Below are 16,956 nucleotides of genomic sequence, written 5' to 3'. Positions count from 1 at the left end.
TTGAGCGATTCTGTCGATACACGATATGTTCGGTTCTGCACTTTGACAAGCGATACACCTTTTATGGCTTGAATAATGCCGGACTTGCTTGAGCTCATCGTTAGCAGCTTTAATGATAGAAGGCAAGAAAGCACAAGCCACACTGACGCTTTGACAGAAATTAATGTTGGCAGTGTTCGATAGGATATTTTATCCAGCCTTCAGCTTTTGGAGTATTGATGCGAACTTGGGAGAGTAGCCAGGAAAGAGGGTAACACGGCCCATGACAGGCTCTAACGCCTTCACATAATGAGGATGAGACATGCAATATTTGATAACTGACATTCTCCCAACATGGATTTCAGTGGCGAACACTTGTATCGGACATCAGATGTGCAACTTTTGTTTCACCATAGAGCTGCACAACCGTGTAAGGAGGGCATCCGGCAGAAACTTGGATGTCAGAATCAATGTATCAATCAGTCCTGTGAATTTTGTGCAAGAACAGCCTGCACCTGTGTTATTTAACGTTTGCATGAACCCAAGCGGGGTCAGAAGCGACAGCCGTCCTTCATAATTATCATCATTTTCAGAGGATTTTATGGCCCAATTGTGGTAAATGTTCATGAATCAGACGTGCCGATTGAAATTGATCACTTGATCCTGTCAGTATTTTCGAAATATACCCAGAAAGTGTTGTTTACCATGCCTTGTTGGAGTGGAAAAGCTCCCAGGTCTTGTCCTGCGTCGCATTCTTTACTAAATGGTATACAGCAATCATTTATTCTCGCATTGGTTTCTTGCAAAAAATGATATCAGAACAAGAGACGTAAGGAAGAGAGGTGTATTAATGACTGGTTGTGGAAAACATTCTTTTGACAAAAAGCTGTCGGCAACGACTTGGAGAGGTTTCTCTGATGGCAATTCCTTATATCCGGCATGAAAAAGATAACCAAGGAGTTCCTCATTCGCAAATACGCTACGACTTTCATCAGATTTATGAAGCTGTAAGGTAGCGTTGGCATTTTGAGCAAGTGTGTAACCTAAATTGCTGACTATGGCTGTACTTCTTATCAACTCGATGATTGTAGTACAAGAGTTAAGCATGCATTGCAAGCATGACCAACACCTGTGTTCACAATGCAAAGCTCTTGGAGACTGATAGGTTTAATCGCTTTTGATCGTTGGCTAAGTCCAAGCAAGGCATTTCGCATCAAGTCGATTAGTTCAATTAATGCGGACCTCAACGCGTGCCTGTTTCTCTGAATTCTCGAGCGAATCTTTGTTAGGTTGCTACAAATACCAGCCGATACTTTTACAGAGGTTTTCTGGTTACAGTGACCGCACCAAAATAGGGCACGCAAGCGTGTGAGCTTCGGGAACTGATGCCGCAGACGAATTAACGTATAACGTCAGTATTGTTGCGAGGAAAAGAATAAAAGGCAGCAAGGCAACTACACAATATGCGTATTTATTATTTTCAACCATTAACTACAAAAGCATCGTCGTAGAAGTGGGTAAAAAGTGTGAAGAGGCAGCAAATCCATGATTTCCTGATTTTCTTTGGGACAGTCACTAAGAATTTGCACTCAGGGCACACGCGAAAAAAAAAGAAGACTGCGACGATTCCTGCCACGCAGATATATCATTCCAAACACTATATAGAAAATGCAAGCTTTACGACGTGCTGCATTGGTTCGATCTGGGCAATTCAAAGTAAGATTTTGTATAGAGAGAAATAGAGGATTGAGAGTCTGACGTGTGGGCATTTCTTCTTTTTTCAAGGTGTCACCTTTGAGAACAGTGACGACGACTCGCTTTGTCAAATATAAAAAGGAAACAACGCCTTCTTCAACAACGGGCGATGCAAAGAAAGTGATTTCCAAGCCAAAGATAATAAAGGATGAAGCGACATCGGTAAAGGAAGAATTACCTTTGAACAATCTGGAAGTGGATCCTGCCGCAGCACTTGACGCAGGCACCAGTTACTTTCCGGTGTCTGAGAGTTTCGACAACCCTATCGAAGGTTCCGAAGGTCATAATTGGTCAGTGTCTTTCCATGGCCTGTCGACGCAGCCTTTTTCGAAGGATATTGCCGACGTTTTGATGCAACCTGTCAATCCTGAAGATATCGAAATCAAACCTGGTAATACATTCACTGGCAACCTTTTTTTTTCTGACCGTACGTCATGTTGTGTTATCTGACAATTCACGCTTTGATTTCATTGCAGATGGCCTCATTTATCTGCCCGAAATCAAGTATCGACGTATTCTCAATAGAGCGTTTGGCCCTGGAGGTTGGTTTACATTCATACACAATTAAGGTGACAAAAAAGCTCAAATAGTTTTATTTTAGGATGGGGACTTGCTCCTCGTAGCGAGCATTCTATTTCGCCAAAGAACATCTCCCGAGAATATGCATTAGTATGCCATGGACGGTAGGTGGCAGACATCAGGTGGTTTACATTCATGCGCCATGATCTGATATTTTAATGGACAGATTTATTTCACAAGCCCGGGGTGAGCAAGATTTTTTCGATGTCTCCGGATTACCAACCGCTTCAGAAGGATGCAAAAGTAATGCGTTAATGCGATGCTGCAAAGATCTTGGTGTGGCATCCGAATTATGGTATGAGAAAAATCCGTGGAAACAACCATGATTCATAACATGACACTGAGGGAGGTCATGATAGGGACCCTGTCTTTATTAGAAAGTTCAAAAGAAAATACTGCGTGGAAGTCTGGGCTGAACACGTTACAACCAAGCGCAAGAAAAAGCTGTGGCGAAAAAAGGATGATACGCTTGGTAAGTGTTAGACTTATTCTTTTTTCGATCAAGGAAACGGGGTTCAAGATCCTGATCTTTTCTGGCAGATTATCCGTATAAGGAAACCGGTATGGCTTAATGAATCGATCTTTTTTTTTTCACATTGTCATATGCTGTGATACAAAGAGGGAAAGGGGGGAAAAAGTGTGAACCAACAAAACTGTATAGAAGAAAGGATGATGGAGAAACGAAGGCACATGATTCCGTTACCTGAACCCGCATCTCCAAACTTTAAATTCCTTATATAAACGCTATCGACTGTAAAGATCATTCATAAATCATTCATTCCGCCATTTTTTATTTTTTTCTTGGAACCAACTCGCCATGGACGCATTTCATGCCATTCTCGCTTTCCTGATCTTTATGAAAGTGCTCACTTCTCTTATCCACGCCAAATCCGATCCTGATCAGGATATAAAAGAAGAACCTCTGTCGTATTCCTCACCAGATATCCATAAATCTGATCCGCATTCGTTCGCATCACAGACACTCACATCCACTTTAAGTGTCTATCTGTCAACGTAAAAAAAGAAAAAAAAAAGTTCAACCCGAATTTCCTCATCCATCTTTGATCCAACCGCTCGCCGTTTAACATTGGTTATCCTTCCTTTTCTCCTTGTATATACTTTGTATCATATCATTTGCTCTTGTAACAGATTTTGTATGTTTGGTTAGCATGTGAAAATTAAAATCTCAGGCTCCTTTGTTTCTTATGTTGGATGAATTGCAGTTTTTCTATTTTTGCTTTATTTCCATAAACATTTCAAATACGGTTAGACAATGCAGTAGTGCTTGCACACAAGCATCTTGCCGCGTCCATTTTTGCAAGGAAGCAGGGATCCAGTAGGTTCAAGTCACATTCCAATGATTGTGGTCTGATACGTTGAATGCTGTCTGCACCGCTGATGGGATCGATGTCGTACACAAGTTGCCAGGAATAGTCATTTTTAGCGGATGGGGAATAACCGGCGGTGCGAACTCCTTGCCCAGCTAGCGTCACCGTCACTTTGTCATTGTACGAAATGCTGTAAATGCTACAACTTTGGCAATCCCTGACCAACATGGTGCAGCCATCAATTTGCGGAGGTGGCAAGCAACTATTAAATTTCAGAGACACGGGCTCTCTCATGGGCGAGAACATCACCGTACCACGGAGGGCGTTGTAAGCTGTCCACTCAAAGTCAAATGGTTTATGTGCTATCCAATTGGACTGGTAAATCCATAACCGAACAGTGACGCGTTGTGCATATGCTTTCAGTCGAGGTTGAGCCAGCAGACGGAAAAGTCGACATACTCGAATCAGTTTGTAGAGGGTGGACGCATCAACGTAGATAAAAATCTTTTCAAACAATTCATTGGGTATGCTACATTCAACTGGACAATTCAACGCTATTGTATTGCACTGATGAGAATTTATCATGGCAAACGACAAAAGAAAGAAACTGGCCGAGGGGCATATCCTTATGCAGTTACGGAAATGGGCTTCTGCTTTGGCTCGGTGATTTTTTTTTTATTTTTTTTTGCTTGTTGTTTGACATGATACTTGGCGCGAGCCTGCCGATCGATATTTCGAATGTCGTCTTGCGCTAGTTGATCATATTCAGGCGAACCTCCCATATTGGAGATAAGATTTTTGCCTATACGAACTTTCGTCGGATTCATGATCACTGGCATTTTGCAAATAACGCAACTGGACAGTTTGTTCATGAGTTGAACTTTATGCGTCTATGAAAAGCCCCAACAACTATGTAAAAATGGCACGGATGATCCGCATATAGGAAACGAATCTAATAACAAAATGGTACATCACTATTCTATTCATACAAATTCTGTCCTTTGAAATTGTTTTATGTCAAAACTTCTACACCGGTTTCAGTGACCAACATTGTATGTTCGAATTGGGCCGATCGTTTGCCATCGACGGTGACGGCTGTCCAGTTATCGGGCCTAGTATTGAACATTTGATTAGAAAAATAACGTGTAGGATGCAAAATGATTGTGGATATTTACCAAATCTCATCGCGCCATGTGCCTTCACAGATCATGGGTTCGATCGTGAATACATGGCCAGGCTTGAGGATACCAATGGCCTTATTATCTGTGGGAAATTGCATTTGAATCTGTTATTTTCCGGTAGATTGGTTGTGGCGACAAAATCACTTACTGGCATAGTGAGGAACATTTGGCGCGCAATGGAAGAGTTGGTTGATACCGTGACCGCAAAATGTACGGACAACCGAGAAACCGTTCTTTTTGGCATGCTCTTCAATGACTTTGCCGAAATCGCGGTATCTGATACCGGGTTTTACCATCGCGATCGCTTTTTCCAAACATTCACGGGCCGTCTGCACAAGTTTCTGTCCTTGTTCGTCCACTTTACCGACAAGATAGGTTTCATTCAAATCGCCATGGAAACCTCCATAGTAACAAGTAACATCCAAGTTCACGATATCTCCTTCCTTCAATGGTCGCTTGTCGGGAATACCGTGACAGATCACTAGTCGCTAATGGTCAGTCTATGAAAAATCAAGTTGACAATGTATTTTCAGCAGTATACCTTCATTGACTGATCTGTAATCAAGAATCTTGCAGTTAGTATCATTAACACACAAACAAAGTCTTACAGCATCACTTACGTGCAGACGGATTTAGGGAAATTGTAGTAGTTCAGAGGAGAAGGGTAGGCGCCACGTTCAATCGTCGCCTCGTGGATGATACGGTCTATTCAATGGAGGGTGTTAAATTTCCAGTGATCCTGTTAGTGCCGGTATCGTGTGAGACATACCAATTTCGTCGGTAGTGATACCAGGGCGGATAGCCGCTGCGCCAATATCAAGGACTTCACGAGCGATCTACAGTGCATCACAGCCATTCAATATCACCGGCACTAAATGACACAATCCCAATGGGCCTTCTCTGTTCATACCTTGCAGACTTTACGCATGCCTTCGATCTCATCTTTGTCAAGGACCTTGATGGCCGAACCGCGTGTTTTTTGTTCCGAGATTGGGATACCTAGATACGCATTACATCGTGAGTTCGGAGTTGATTGCAGGAGACGGGACCGTTGCACCTACCAGTTACCGCATAATCAGCTATTTTCAGAGAGTTCATATTAGTAAATTGATTAAAGGATCTTCGAGACTCAACAAAACCTACGTCGTTCAATTGATTTGGGGACCTCTCTTTGGGGAGACAATGGATACACAGCTTTGAGGTCGCCGGTGTATCGGTAGTTGGGAAAAGGATCGTGCGGTTCACCTGGACAACATGGTGAGTGCCGTCATTGCTTAGTTAAACATATATATCTCAACTTACTCTCAATCTTTGCCTTATGTACAGCCTTGTGTTTGGCCTGGTCGTAAAAAAAAAAAAAAGAAAACGAGGGTTACAAAACGGAATCACACTGGTGGCATAATGACATGCATTTATCCATACCCAGTTGTTTTTGAAGCATTCTTGGGAGCAGAAAAAGGAGCCTTCAATTTTGAGTTTGATGCAGGTAGGGCATTGCAACTTGGCGGGCTTGTCGCATCCCGGGCTCTGGCATACTTTGTTCGAAATGTCGCTCATTGTGCTTGAATGGACCAAAAAAGAATCGAACCTTAATTTGGGCTTGAAATTTTTTGGGTCGTGAAAAAAAATAAAACCGTGCTTTGCAGAGTGACGGTCACATTCAGCATACGGCATTGTCCCAACAAGTAGTTTTGCATGGAAAAATTATTGCCACCAATGAGAATATTCCAAGAACCGTGAACCTGATACTCCAATGCCCAATCTGAATTGTTTCAGCACGACAAAAAATAAGATATGGAAAAGATAAGAAACCCACCACGGAAGAAGGAAAAAAAGCCCTGTGGAAAGAACCGTTGTTAGACGCCGAACGACTCTTTGTAGACTATGTGCAATTCCTCTACGGTATAATGATTTATGATATTAAGGTAGTTTCTGACCATAGTAAAAGGCTTGTGATGGATAGCACTGTGTTTTCTTTCATTATTGTATGCAGGTTATCATTGAGCGCAAACGATGGTACAGGCTGCTGAGCTTGTCAAATTACAGAAAAAGGCTATTGAAATGGTTATATGCTGCATCTGTGCTACTCTCTAAAAACTACGATTCTGAGGTAACATTCATGGATTCCATAATGCTTGATACATCCACGGGACCAAATTCGGTATAGACGGCTTTTCTTTCGTTCAGTACTTCAGTCACCACATCCCACGCACCACATGTCAAGTGGCGAATTTTGGTGGTGGTGGACTCCTCGAGATCCAATGCATCCACGAAATTCCAGATACTTTTTGCATACGCTTCGCCGCGATCATCCCCATACAGAGGATAAATGTAAAAAGCGTCTTGGGCCGTATAGAATTGTCCGGGAGACTGTGGTCCGAGTGCGGTGAGTGGACCATAATCAGGAAAATGGGCCGCATGTACTAAATGCTGAGCTGTGTGTTCAGGTTGACCATGGTTTCGATGATTGAAGAAGGCTGAAGGAAGGGCGAAAGGATTAACGGTGGTCACTTCCGGCGGAGTCGCAAAGGGATGTTCTTGTGGGACAAAGGCATTTAGTTCAGGCACTGAAGTAAAGAAAAAAAAGTGTTCATTAATGGATGATCATGTGCGGTTCCCCTCATTGGACTTATACCTCCGCTGACAGCATTGAGCGATCCATCGGGACCGTAAAGCACACCTACATCGAACACTTTTTTCTTTTTCTTCTTTTTCTTGTACAACTGATGCAACGGGGTCATTCCCCGCGACATGGAAATATCCACAGCAGAGTCTGGGCCGTAGAAATCAATGGACCCTTGCCGACTTTTATTGCGTGGGATATCCAAACCTAAAATGTCCACTTCTTCTTCCCGCACTGACGCGGCTGATAATTTGCGTAACGAATCGGGATAGCTGTTATTGGATGTGAGATCGTCATCGGGTGAATCGTTCGTATGCTGATGCTCCTGGTATACAATAGTTTTGTCCGCACGTTCAATGATTTTAAGTCCACTCTGTTGCAATCGATCGGCGTTACGCCAGTAGATCGTACTAGGTGCATTATACAATTTCGCATTGCAAACCACCAACAAAAAATCGGCGCGGAAATCATCCAAATGCTTATATTCGTCACGTTCGAGCTTCTTTCGCATGGTACTGAAATCCATTGGATGTTTAATCACGTCCAGATAATCGGTGACAATACGGGTATCCACAGGCTCCAGGAAAAACCCATATTGATCCTTCCTACAGCGAGCATTCACGGCATTCCGGCCTCTGCATTAGATAGAACTGCACTTTTTCTTTGTGTATTTCATCAGCCTATTTGCGCACCCATACCTTATCAGGGTATCCAATAATCTGGTGGCGACATTCTTTAGGTCATTTTTTGGTGATTCCCACACACGAGCTGGCTTCTTGGGAGGCGTGTGAACTTTAGGTGGTCGACCTCGTTTCTTCGGCTTTTCTGTTTGCGTCTTATTATTCTTGAATTTGGTTTTGCTGCTGTTGGCTGCCGTTGGCTGGGTTGGATGCTCAGCATCATAAGACCAGTAAGATTCGGCGTCAGTGCCAGATAAGGGGTCGCCCGTGATACTCTTGACCTCTGTTGATGGTGAGTAGTAGTCGTTGCCTTCTGCTTGATCGGTATCTTGCCATTTGGATGACGATTCTTGGGATTGAAGTAGTGCAAAAGGGCGCTTTCCTCCAACTGGCGTATGAGAAGAAGAGGAGGGAAGAGAAGACGGAGTATCGTCCGATGAAGAAGTTTTATGTTTCTTGTGCGAGCGTTTCTTCTTGTCCTTTTTATGTTTCTTTTTTGGAGGTACGTCCTGAGCGGAGGGAGCGGTTGGATTCAAGCGTAGTTTGAGCTTTATTCGAGGAAGAGATTTTGAAAGCTCCTCATTCGGTGATGGAGCGTCTGACATTTTTTTTTCCTTGTCGTTTTTGAAGAAGCGCCTGCTTAATTTTTAATGCCACTTCAACCCACACTGACCAACAATTTTTTTTTTTTGGGATGATGACGAAAAGCACATTCTTTTTCCTTTTTTGGAAGTTGCAATTTTGTACAGTGGAAAGATGAAACTATGATACAACAAGAGAGGATAAACTATGGGCAGGGAAAAATGCGATAACTTTTTACGACGTCGTTGAACTTGGGTCTGTATTTCTGGCGAATTTTCTTGACAACTGATCGATTAGACCGCCCAAAGCCGCGAATGGGGTGATGAGCCACTGGAACCAAGTGGCACCGTTGTCCGCAGTCGACTCTCCTGCAGATGTAAATGGTTCTTGAGTAGGATTCTGTTCGGTTGTGCTACTGGACATAATACTAGATCCAATGATGAAAGTAGTGAGAAAAAAGAGCAAAAGAACAAAAGAGGAGCTGCACCACTGGGCAGAAGCTTTTCTTTTTGAGACATAACAGCGAATCAGCGAGGAAAATGACGTAAACGCCAGTAAATCCCTTCCGGTGCTTCTTTTTTTCAATCATTTCCGAAGCTTCAAGTGGCTTGACTTTGTCTCCGATATATCGCAACATTGTAACCTGTTCCTTTTCATTTTGTTTGCCTTGGTCACCATGGGATGTTCTCTTGCTGTTGTCACGTCGAGAATATCATATTTCACACTCCGATACTCATGACATGGCCACCACTGATGAAGATCATCGCTATCATTCTTCCGACGATCCGAGTTCCTTTTATTTCTCGAAAAATCAGGAATAATGTCCTTAGTGTATCTCACCAACATATACAGATCAAATATCGATGTGGTTTGGGAGGATGCCATGACTGTGCGAAATCAACTGGCATTCGTGCGTGTAGCAAATTTCTGCCTTTTTTCTTTCCTATCTACCCAAAAAAACTATTAGCTGCTGAAGATTCGTTGCTTTGCTTCGCTTGCATGATCCAGATTATCCATTGAGGTGATTTTTATGCTTGAAAGCAACTGGTTGCCGAGTGATACTGTTTAGGTGTGATGGATCAACGAGCGATACGCGCCGACCTTTTCTTTTTTTTTTTTTTTTTTTTTTGCTTCCTATCTGGGATGTGGGGAGCGGGAATTTTGAGGGTACCGAAATCAAGTCAAGGCAACCACATGATGGTACACAAAAAGGAAATTGGGTGTTCTTGGGACACAGAAGAGGCATCTACACAGTGTCCTGTGACACCGTCCACTGACTACTCATAGTTCTATACGTCATTTCCTCTCAGCCCACCGGTTTTTTCTTTTTCTTTCTTCACCTGCTCCCCGCTTATTTTGACTGCATAGATTCTTTTTGAGTCCTGTTGTTCCTTTCAGACCCTTTTCAACCTCAGCCTTTTGAACGACATGTATAACGTGCAGTTTAACCACCACGTCCCATACTCTCATCACCACGATCCAGTGCCGCCACTCATGGGAAGTGAAAGACAATTTCACTCGACCGCTCCACCGTCCTCGTCGTCCTCCTCCACCTTTGATTCTGCACCGGTGCATATGCAACAACCACAGCAACAGCAACAACAACAACAACAACAACAGCAGCAGCAGGTGCCACCACGGCATCCGCAACAACCGTCCCAGACGTCCTCAACGCCACAGCAGCAACCGCCTTCCTTTATGCAGCTTTCAAACCATCACGAAACCTCCCCTTCTTCGCCCAGTAAAAGCTACTCTCAATATAGCACCCCGACACCGACCAATTATACCCAGCCAATGACCATCCCAATCTCTCATACTGAAAATGGTAGAAAAAATAGCACCGTGCCTGCACCCGCCTACTATGAAGACAACTACAATACTTACAATGGGAAACAACAAGACGCTTCTTTGGTATCACCGACAAGCCCTCACAGCTTTGACGAAGAAATGCAACAAAGAAAGTAAGTTTATCAATTTCTATCAAATCACTTGATTTCATACATCATCCCTTCTAGTTTGTCTTACTATTCCCATGCATTTCTGATTTTCTTTTTCTCTTTTTTTTCCTGTTTACATCTCATTTATTGATATCGATTTTATTTTTAATGATCATTCCAATCCAGCATGCAACATTTGTTTGAGAAGAAGAGACGACGGCGAGAATCACACAATGCCGTGGAACGGCGACGACGTGACAATATCAATGAACGGATCAATGAGCTGGCTACCCTGTTACCCGATAGAGAGGCGCACAAAACCAATAAAGGCACCATCCTGAAAAAGTCGGTGGATCATATTCGAGTGCTTCACGATAAATTGCACCAACAACAGCAACGCATCCAGGAACTGGAAAACATGCTGGATATGTATCGCGGACATATGAATCCATCGCCGTCCCAACCATCCTCCTCCGCTCGCCAATTGTCGCAACCGCAGCATCAACAGCATCAACAGCCCTCCTCACAAACTCCACAGCCATCTCAATTACAGCAACAGCAACACCAACAACATCAGCAACAGCAACAGCAACAGCAACAGCAACCGCTGCCTGCCATGGTTCCACCGGGACATCCTTTAGACCTATCTCGAATTCAGCCGCAAATGACCAGTCATGCTACGTCTTCTTACCGGCATGATGGCTAATGCTCTTTTTTTTTTCTCCTCCTATTCCTTTTTCTCTATTTCCATTTCTTCGCATCAGTGGGTGATTGCTAAAGTATCCTTTTTATACAGTAGTGCGTTGTGTTTTCCGTCTCCGTTGTAAACTAGTTTTATATATCTATTGTATCATTTTTTATACACTATTCTTTATATGAACAGCTGCTAATGCACAGTTAAAGTGGTAAGAAAACATCATCATCATCAACCGTAGTTTATAACCCTGTATTTTTCGCTTGCTTGAAAGCAACACCTTCCTCCACTTCAATGACTCGACGCAATTCGGCCATATCCGTATGTTCATCCCCTTCTGTTTCTGTATGCGCACTCTCTGCATTGAGATTAGCCTGCTTCTCATTGCTATTTATCGTTGTTTCAGCGTCCATCATATGCCTAACGTCGTCGTCGTCGTCGTCCTCAGCATCACCTATTTCGAAAGAGCCAGATAAATCCAACGTGTCTGATATCGGTGGCATATCAGTTGAAGTGGATATGTCTTGTAGTTTGGGCTCGGCTTTGGCAGGATATAAAGAATCATACATGGCTATGGCTGCTAGCAAACGATCGTTCAAACCAAGGAGCAGCGCTGTACCATTGTTCATCAGACCACCTTCCTTCTTTTTTCTTCTTTTTTTTTCTCGAAACCTACCTAATTCAGCAGTATCGGTTATATTTGGTATTTTGAGTTGATGTTCCGTTTGAGTATCGCGACATTGTTGATATAATTGCTGCAATAGGAGAGTAACCATGAGAATCCCGTCATCACCGTGCCAACACTAGACACCACTCATCGAAGCATATTGCCACAGACATTTTGCGTTGGGTGGGTCATGTCTAGAATCCGTTGTGAGAAGTGTGTAGCTTACCGTCATGATATCACTGGCTGGTAACAGTTCGTTGGATTCTCGTCTTCTACCTGTCTCTGCCGCCAGCATCTCTTCCAGTAAGCCCACTTGTCGGGTAGCTATTTCGACGGCTTGAGGTTGGCTCTTTAGCCATTTATTCTCTGACGACGATGTGGTGGATCGAATGGAAGGTGATCGTGCGATCTGACTACGTGTTACTGCGGCCAGTCTTTCTTGCAAGGTGAGACGAGCGGTGGCCTGCGCTGTGGTGATTTGATTCAAGGGATCATGCGAATTTTGAGAAGAGGAACGAGTTAAAGTAGGCTTGGTCGTATCTGCTACGGAATTTTGTGACGCATGTTGTGCATTGCGTGTACAAGTGGCAACAATATCGCTTTGTGTTCTTCCCATATCACGATCATTCCCCTATCGTACGTTTACATACACATGAATAATTCCTGCTTCCGTCTTCTCATGCGTTTTTCTGCAAGACACTTACGGGAACGCTCACGTCCAAGAACACGATTGAGTAATTGATCCGTACGCCAGCTGCAAGTGCCAACAGCCCCGCCAAATCCATCGCCTCATTTTTAGACAGATCTAACCGTACTAATGCCTTGTTTTCTGGTAAACTTTCCGCCAGTTCAACTGCAGCTAAAGTGACAAAGTCCCACCCAAAAAAAAAAAAAAAAAAAAAAAACAAAAAAAAAATCAGTACAACACAATAACAATGTTTGTCTTATCGTTACCTTCGGATCCCAGGCCGGATGCTGCCAGACTTAATTCTTTCAACGATCGATTGACGTAAAGAGCACGTTTCAGTGCCTGAATCTGCAAACAATGTCATGATTAACTGCATGTTCACTTTTCGTGAAAACCAGCCAATATTGTACTTACACCTTCGATCGAGGGGGCATTCAAACCATTGAAGCTAATATTAAGGTTTTCCAGTGATTGATTATATTTCTAATTGACTGACGTCAGTGATGGGGAACCCCTGACTATAAAACGCACAGACATTTCTACCATACCAATGCTTCGCCGATCAGTGCACACCCTTTGGAATCCAATTTGCAGTCTTGAAGAGACAGCGACCGAAGACTTTGATTCCGTCGCAAAGCTTGAGCAATGTACTGAATGCCTTGTCGGATATCATTATGATCCAGTGCTAATTCCGTCAAGCCCTGACTGAACACATGCCCATCATAATCACGTAACATGACCCCGATCCACAGAGCCCCCTGGTGTGTAATACGATTATCGCATAATGATACATGCCGCAAAGACCGTGATTGTCGGATACCATTAGCAAGCACTTCGAGCTGTGGAGGCCGTAATGAGCAACTATTCATGCGTAGCGTGTGCAAAGAGGAAGACTCGATGCCATGCGCCAGATGCTGAATTGATTTTTTGTCAGGGGTCGTGAAAGAAAGATCGAGTTTCCGCAGCGCCGTGGACTGTGAGAGGGAAAGAAAAGAAAAAGGAGTCAATTTTAAACAAGAGTCCTCAATGACAATGATGATATCACAACTTACGGTTTTGGTGTAGATGGCGATGTACTTGAATCCAGCTCCTCGAATTTTTTTATTGTTAGCCAAGCTCAGTTCTTCCAGCTGATCCTTCAACAGTAATCCGTGCAGCAGAATCTTGATGACCTAAAAATAATTTTCGTTCATATGAGTCCTTATTTTACCCAATATCATTCCTCTATAATATCCCACTTACATCATCTTCCAGGGCGCAATTATTTAATATCAATTTTTTCAACCTAAAATCCAGACTTAACAGATCAGCCAATGGCTCCGCTGAACGGCGATAGATGGCTTGATTGCTGAGATCGATCGTGGTCAAATGATCCATATGCTGACATGTCTACAACATGCAGTTGAGTGAAGGAAAGGGATGAATAGTTTTTGTCTATCAGCTTACGATGAGCATTGTAACGAGCTTATCCAATGTCGGTTCTTCTTTATTCCTGCATGCTGTTTCGTATACGGTGAGCAGTTCTTGCGGTGTTTGACACTTGATCGAGGATGGAGGCTGGGTGTTCTCCTTTTCAGAACGGCTGGTGTCGTCTTCATTGGCCAAAGGTGACGGTCCGTAAGGATAAAATTCGGTGGTTAAATGGTCAACGGGGAATCGAACTCTTTTTAATTCTTCAGGAGCAAGTTCGTCGAGCGATGCGTGCTTCAGGGCGGGATTATCAGGCGATGACGGCAAGGATGCATCAGGTGGGGTCGTTGTAGGCGGTGACACTTGAACGTTTCTTCGAAAATTGAAAAATCCGAGGGATGAGCGTTGAGTGAGGGGAGCGGCGGTAGGTGAAGTAGCCGTCAGGTCGTTTAAAGACAGTCTGGAAAGCCAAGAAGTGGCAGTTCCTTGACTTGTTCCCCGGTGCTTGAGGATGCTTTTAGTTGGTTTACAAGTGGGATCATAGGCAAAAGGCGGTTTCACTGATGCAAACGATGCCATGCCGAGAGAAGCAAAGGAGGGATGAGTTGAGTTTCTCAGGTGCACAGCCAATGTTTTGGACACCCGACAGCGAGGATAAACATTCAGCTCGTCTTCCAGGTTTTCTTAATTTGAAAAAATCTGAATATAAAAAAGAGGCAAGTTAATGTAGTCAAGTTAAAAGTATGTTTTAGGCTAATCAAATAACATAGAAGATCAAAGGACAAAAATGTAAGAAAGATGGATGCACTAGACAAGCCAGACTTATTCTTCTTTGTATTCACTTAACAAAAAAAAAAAAAACCTGGTTTTCACAGCATCGCGGGGAACCGTCACCGCACACCACCGAGGCATGGGGCTTTGTACATGTTTTTAAAATATAGAAGCACCCATAAAAAAAAGGTGGTTGATGGTGTTTGCTTTACATTAGTCTTTGTTGCTTATTGTTATCTTTTTCTACCATTCCCCAACCCACTGTCTTCGCTTTGAAAAAAAAGAAATCAGCCGCTGATTCCTTGCCGAACTCTAAACCCAGATGAAGGTTTGTGCAACGAGATGAAACCCATTTGACAATCACTTTATTCAAAGTCGAAATTGCGAGCGGTTCACATGTCGGCGATCGTGTATACAGTACATTCCGGGGGTAAATCTTGCATCTCCCTGTACGGCCAGCATTCTGTTATGACGATTAAAAAAGTCGCAAGGCAAACATCGACACACATTCGCCTCGATGTGCCTAGCCCTGTTTTTCAAAGGTGTTGGCATCAGGTAATCTATGTTGGCTAGCTGCCTGAGCAAAAGGCTGATGACACGCGAGAAACCGGCATGGCGCATGTCCCAATAAAAGGAACCTTCTTACGTGTAGAAATCTTTCCTGTTCTAGCCCCCACTAGTGAATTGATATTGATTGTTTAACAAGCCAATAGCGCAGTCGTGGCCACAACAGTTGAAGTCGTGGCTATAAAAGGTGGAGTCGTGCCCCCTCTTTTTGTGCTCTCTTCTTCACTTTCAGTTTTACTTTTTATTCAAGTTTCTATTGTTTTACGCTAATGACTATACATATCCACTGACTACATATGAACAGTTGTGCTGCATGATTTATCGTTATACGCTGATTGATTCAAACAGAATCATCGCTACGAACAAGCTGGGAACTTGTGAAATGGTTCCATGTTTTCCTTATGGCGGTGATCCGAGAACACCATTGGCCGTTACAAAGATTGTCATGGTCGTACGTTGGTGCAGTATCCAGTTTGTTTTACCCGATCATTCATTCCTTCAAGTTTTTCTATCTTTTATGGTGACGTTCTTTCGTTGGGGATTTGCGCACTTATCCGTACGTATTGACTGGATTGAATACAACATGATTTCGATATAGCTTGAACTACCAATGTCGATGAAGTTTAAAGGTTGGTTAGCTTTATAGAAAGAAAAAAAGAAAAAAAGAGGGGGGAACACTTACCGCAGTGCTTACCCTTTAACTTCCACAAATTACACCCTCATACACGCTCAGCTCCTTTTTTTTAGCGCTTTGTCGTTGGTCCCCATAAACCCGAACTACTAACCCATCGTTCCACCTGGTAGGAAGTGACATTTACTGGACCAAAATGTCGTGTCAAGTAGGCATACTGATCATTTGTGGACACAAATAAGTAGACGTATCCGGATTTGTTGAACCTGTACCCAACCTGTAGGCCAGTGGGGGGAAGGTGGACCAGTGGAAACGCTGGGGACCGCCGAAGTGGCAGTAGCGGGACCCAGCACGGTATCAGCAGGCCTCGAAACGGCACCAACAAACCTTGAAACGGCCGCAGGATCTGAAGAATGCACAGGGAACATTTTCACAGAATGGAGAAAGTACGTCGACACAACATGGAGAGGGTACGCCGACACGCATGGAGAGGGCACGCCGACACAGAATGGAGAAAGCCGCGGACGGCAGGCTCCACAGGAGTGATTTCTTTATCACAACTTGTTTGCTACTTTCAGCTGCTCGAGGATAAGGTTGAGAAACAAATGGATGACGATCCATGACAATCTTTGTAACGGCCAATGGTATTCTCGGATCACCGCCATAAGGAAAACATGGAACCATTTCACAAGTTCCCAGCTTGTTCGTAGCGATGATTCTGTTTGAATCAATCAGCGTATAACGATAAATCATGCAGCACAACTGTTCATATGTAATCAGTGGATATGTATAGTCATTAGCGTAAAACAATAGAGAATTGAATAAAAAGTAAAACTGAAAGTGAAGAAGAGGGCACAAAAAGAGGGGGGGCGGTGGCCACGACT

General features: G+C 43.4%; 7 protein-coding genes across 7 annotated transcripts; 2 read left to right on the top strand and 5 right to left on the bottom strand.

Annotated features, from left to right (window-relative positions):
• The first annotated feature begins 1,611 nt into the window (after window positions 1-1,611).
• On the top strand, window positions 1,612-3,090 carry BYT42DRAFT_577517 (mitochondrial genome maintenance MGM101-domain-containing protein). The gene is made up of 7 exons (XM_051569184.1): window positions 1,612-1,695; window positions 1,765-2,125; window positions 2,211-2,276; window positions 2,336-2,417; window positions 2,480-2,608; window positions 2,673-2,785; window positions 2,854-3,090. Exons 1-7 carry the CDS (start codon window positions 1,648-1,650, stop codon window positions 2,883-2,885), a joined length of 831 nt encoding a protein of 276 aa, XP_051422011.1. The 5' UTR covers window positions 1,612-1,647; the 3' UTR covers window positions 2,886-3,090.
• Window positions 3,091-3,550: 460 nt separating this feature from the next.
• On the bottom strand, window positions 3,551-4,285 carry BYT42DRAFT_577515 (uncharacterized protein). Its single transcript, XM_051569183.1, has one exon. It carries the CDS (start codon window positions 4,224-4,226, stop codon window positions 3,570-3,572), a length of 657 nt encoding a protein of 218 aa, XP_051422010.1. The 5' UTR covers window positions 4,227-4,285; the 3' UTR covers window positions 3,551-3,569.
• A 50-nt stretch (window positions 4,286-4,335) lies between these two features.
• BYT42DRAFT_577514 (peptidase M24, structural domain-containing protein) lies at window positions 4,336-6,402 on the bottom strand. The gene is made up of 11 exons (XM_051569182.1): window positions 6,245-6,402; window positions 6,125-6,161; window positions 5,966-6,067; window positions 5,884-5,901; window positions 5,733-5,821; window positions 5,592-5,658; window positions 5,443-5,527; window positions 5,364-5,377; window positions 4,971-5,303; window positions 4,817-4,904; window positions 4,336-4,753 (listed from the first exon to the last, which is right to left on the bottom strand). Exons 1-11 carry the CDS (start codon window positions 6,377-6,379, stop codon window positions 4,654-4,656), a joined length of 1,068 nt encoding a protein of 355 aa, XP_051422009.1. The 5' UTR covers window positions 6,380-6,402; the 3' UTR covers window positions 4,336-4,653.
• Window positions 6,403-6,919: 517 nt separating this feature from the next.
• On the bottom strand, window positions 6,920-8,730 carry BYT42DRAFT_547734 (uncharacterized protein; the record flags this gene model as incomplete). Its single annotated transcript, XM_051565968.1, has 3 exons — window positions 6,920-7,389; window positions 7,458-8,050; window positions 8,144-8,730. The coding sequence occupies 3 exons, from the start codon at window positions 8,728-8,730 to the stop codon at window positions 6,920-6,922; spliced, it is 1,650 nt and encodes a 549-aa protein (XP_051422008.1).
• A 1,471-nt stretch (window positions 8,731-10,201) lies between these two features.
• Window positions 10,202-11,350, top strand: BYT42DRAFT_615871 (uncharacterized protein; the record flags this gene model as incomplete). The annotated part of the gene is made up of 2 exons (XM_051572008.1): window positions 10,202-10,668; window positions 10,831-11,350. 2 exons carry the CDS (start codon window positions 10,202-10,204, stop codon window positions 11,348-11,350), a joined length of 987 nt encoding a protein of 328 aa, XP_051422007.1.
• Window positions 11,351-11,465: 115 nt separating this feature from the next.
• Window positions 11,466-12,706, bottom strand: BYT42DRAFT_417999 (uncharacterized protein). Its single transcript, XM_051563469.1, has 3 exons — window positions 12,232-12,706; window positions 12,015-12,093; window positions 11,466-11,951 (listed from the first exon to the last, which is right to left on the bottom strand). Exons 1-3 carry the CDS (start codon window positions 12,619-12,621, stop codon window positions 11,581-11,583), a joined length of 840 nt encoding a protein of 279 aa, XP_051422006.1. The 5' UTR covers window positions 12,622-12,706; the 3' UTR covers window positions 11,466-11,580.
• On the bottom strand, window positions 12,436-14,873 carry BYT42DRAFT_417975 (uncharacterized protein). Its single transcript, XM_051563468.1, has 7 exons — window positions 14,140-14,873; window positions 13,936-14,082; window positions 13,746-13,865; window positions 13,242-13,667; window positions 13,108-13,176; window positions 12,960-13,041; window positions 12,436-12,864 (listed from the first exon to the last, which is right to left on the bottom strand). Exons 1-7 carry the CDS (start codon window positions 14,680-14,682, stop codon window positions 12,683-12,685), a joined length of 1,569 nt encoding a protein of 522 aa, XP_051422005.1. The 5' UTR covers window positions 14,683-14,873; the 3' UTR covers window positions 12,436-12,682.
• Window positions 14,874-16,956: the final 2,083 nt, after the last annotated feature.

This window comes from Radiomyces spectabilis (genome assembly GCF_025331425.1).
Source record: "Radiomyces spectabilis strain NRRL 2753 chromosome Unknown BYT42scaffold_9, whole genome shotgun sequence".
In the NCBI taxonomy this organism is placed as follows: Eukaryota; Fungi; Mucoromycota; class Mucoromycetes; order Mucorales; family Radiomycetaceae; genus Radiomyces; species Radiomyces spectabilis.
This window is presented reverse-complemented; position numbering and strand designations above follow the sequence as displayed.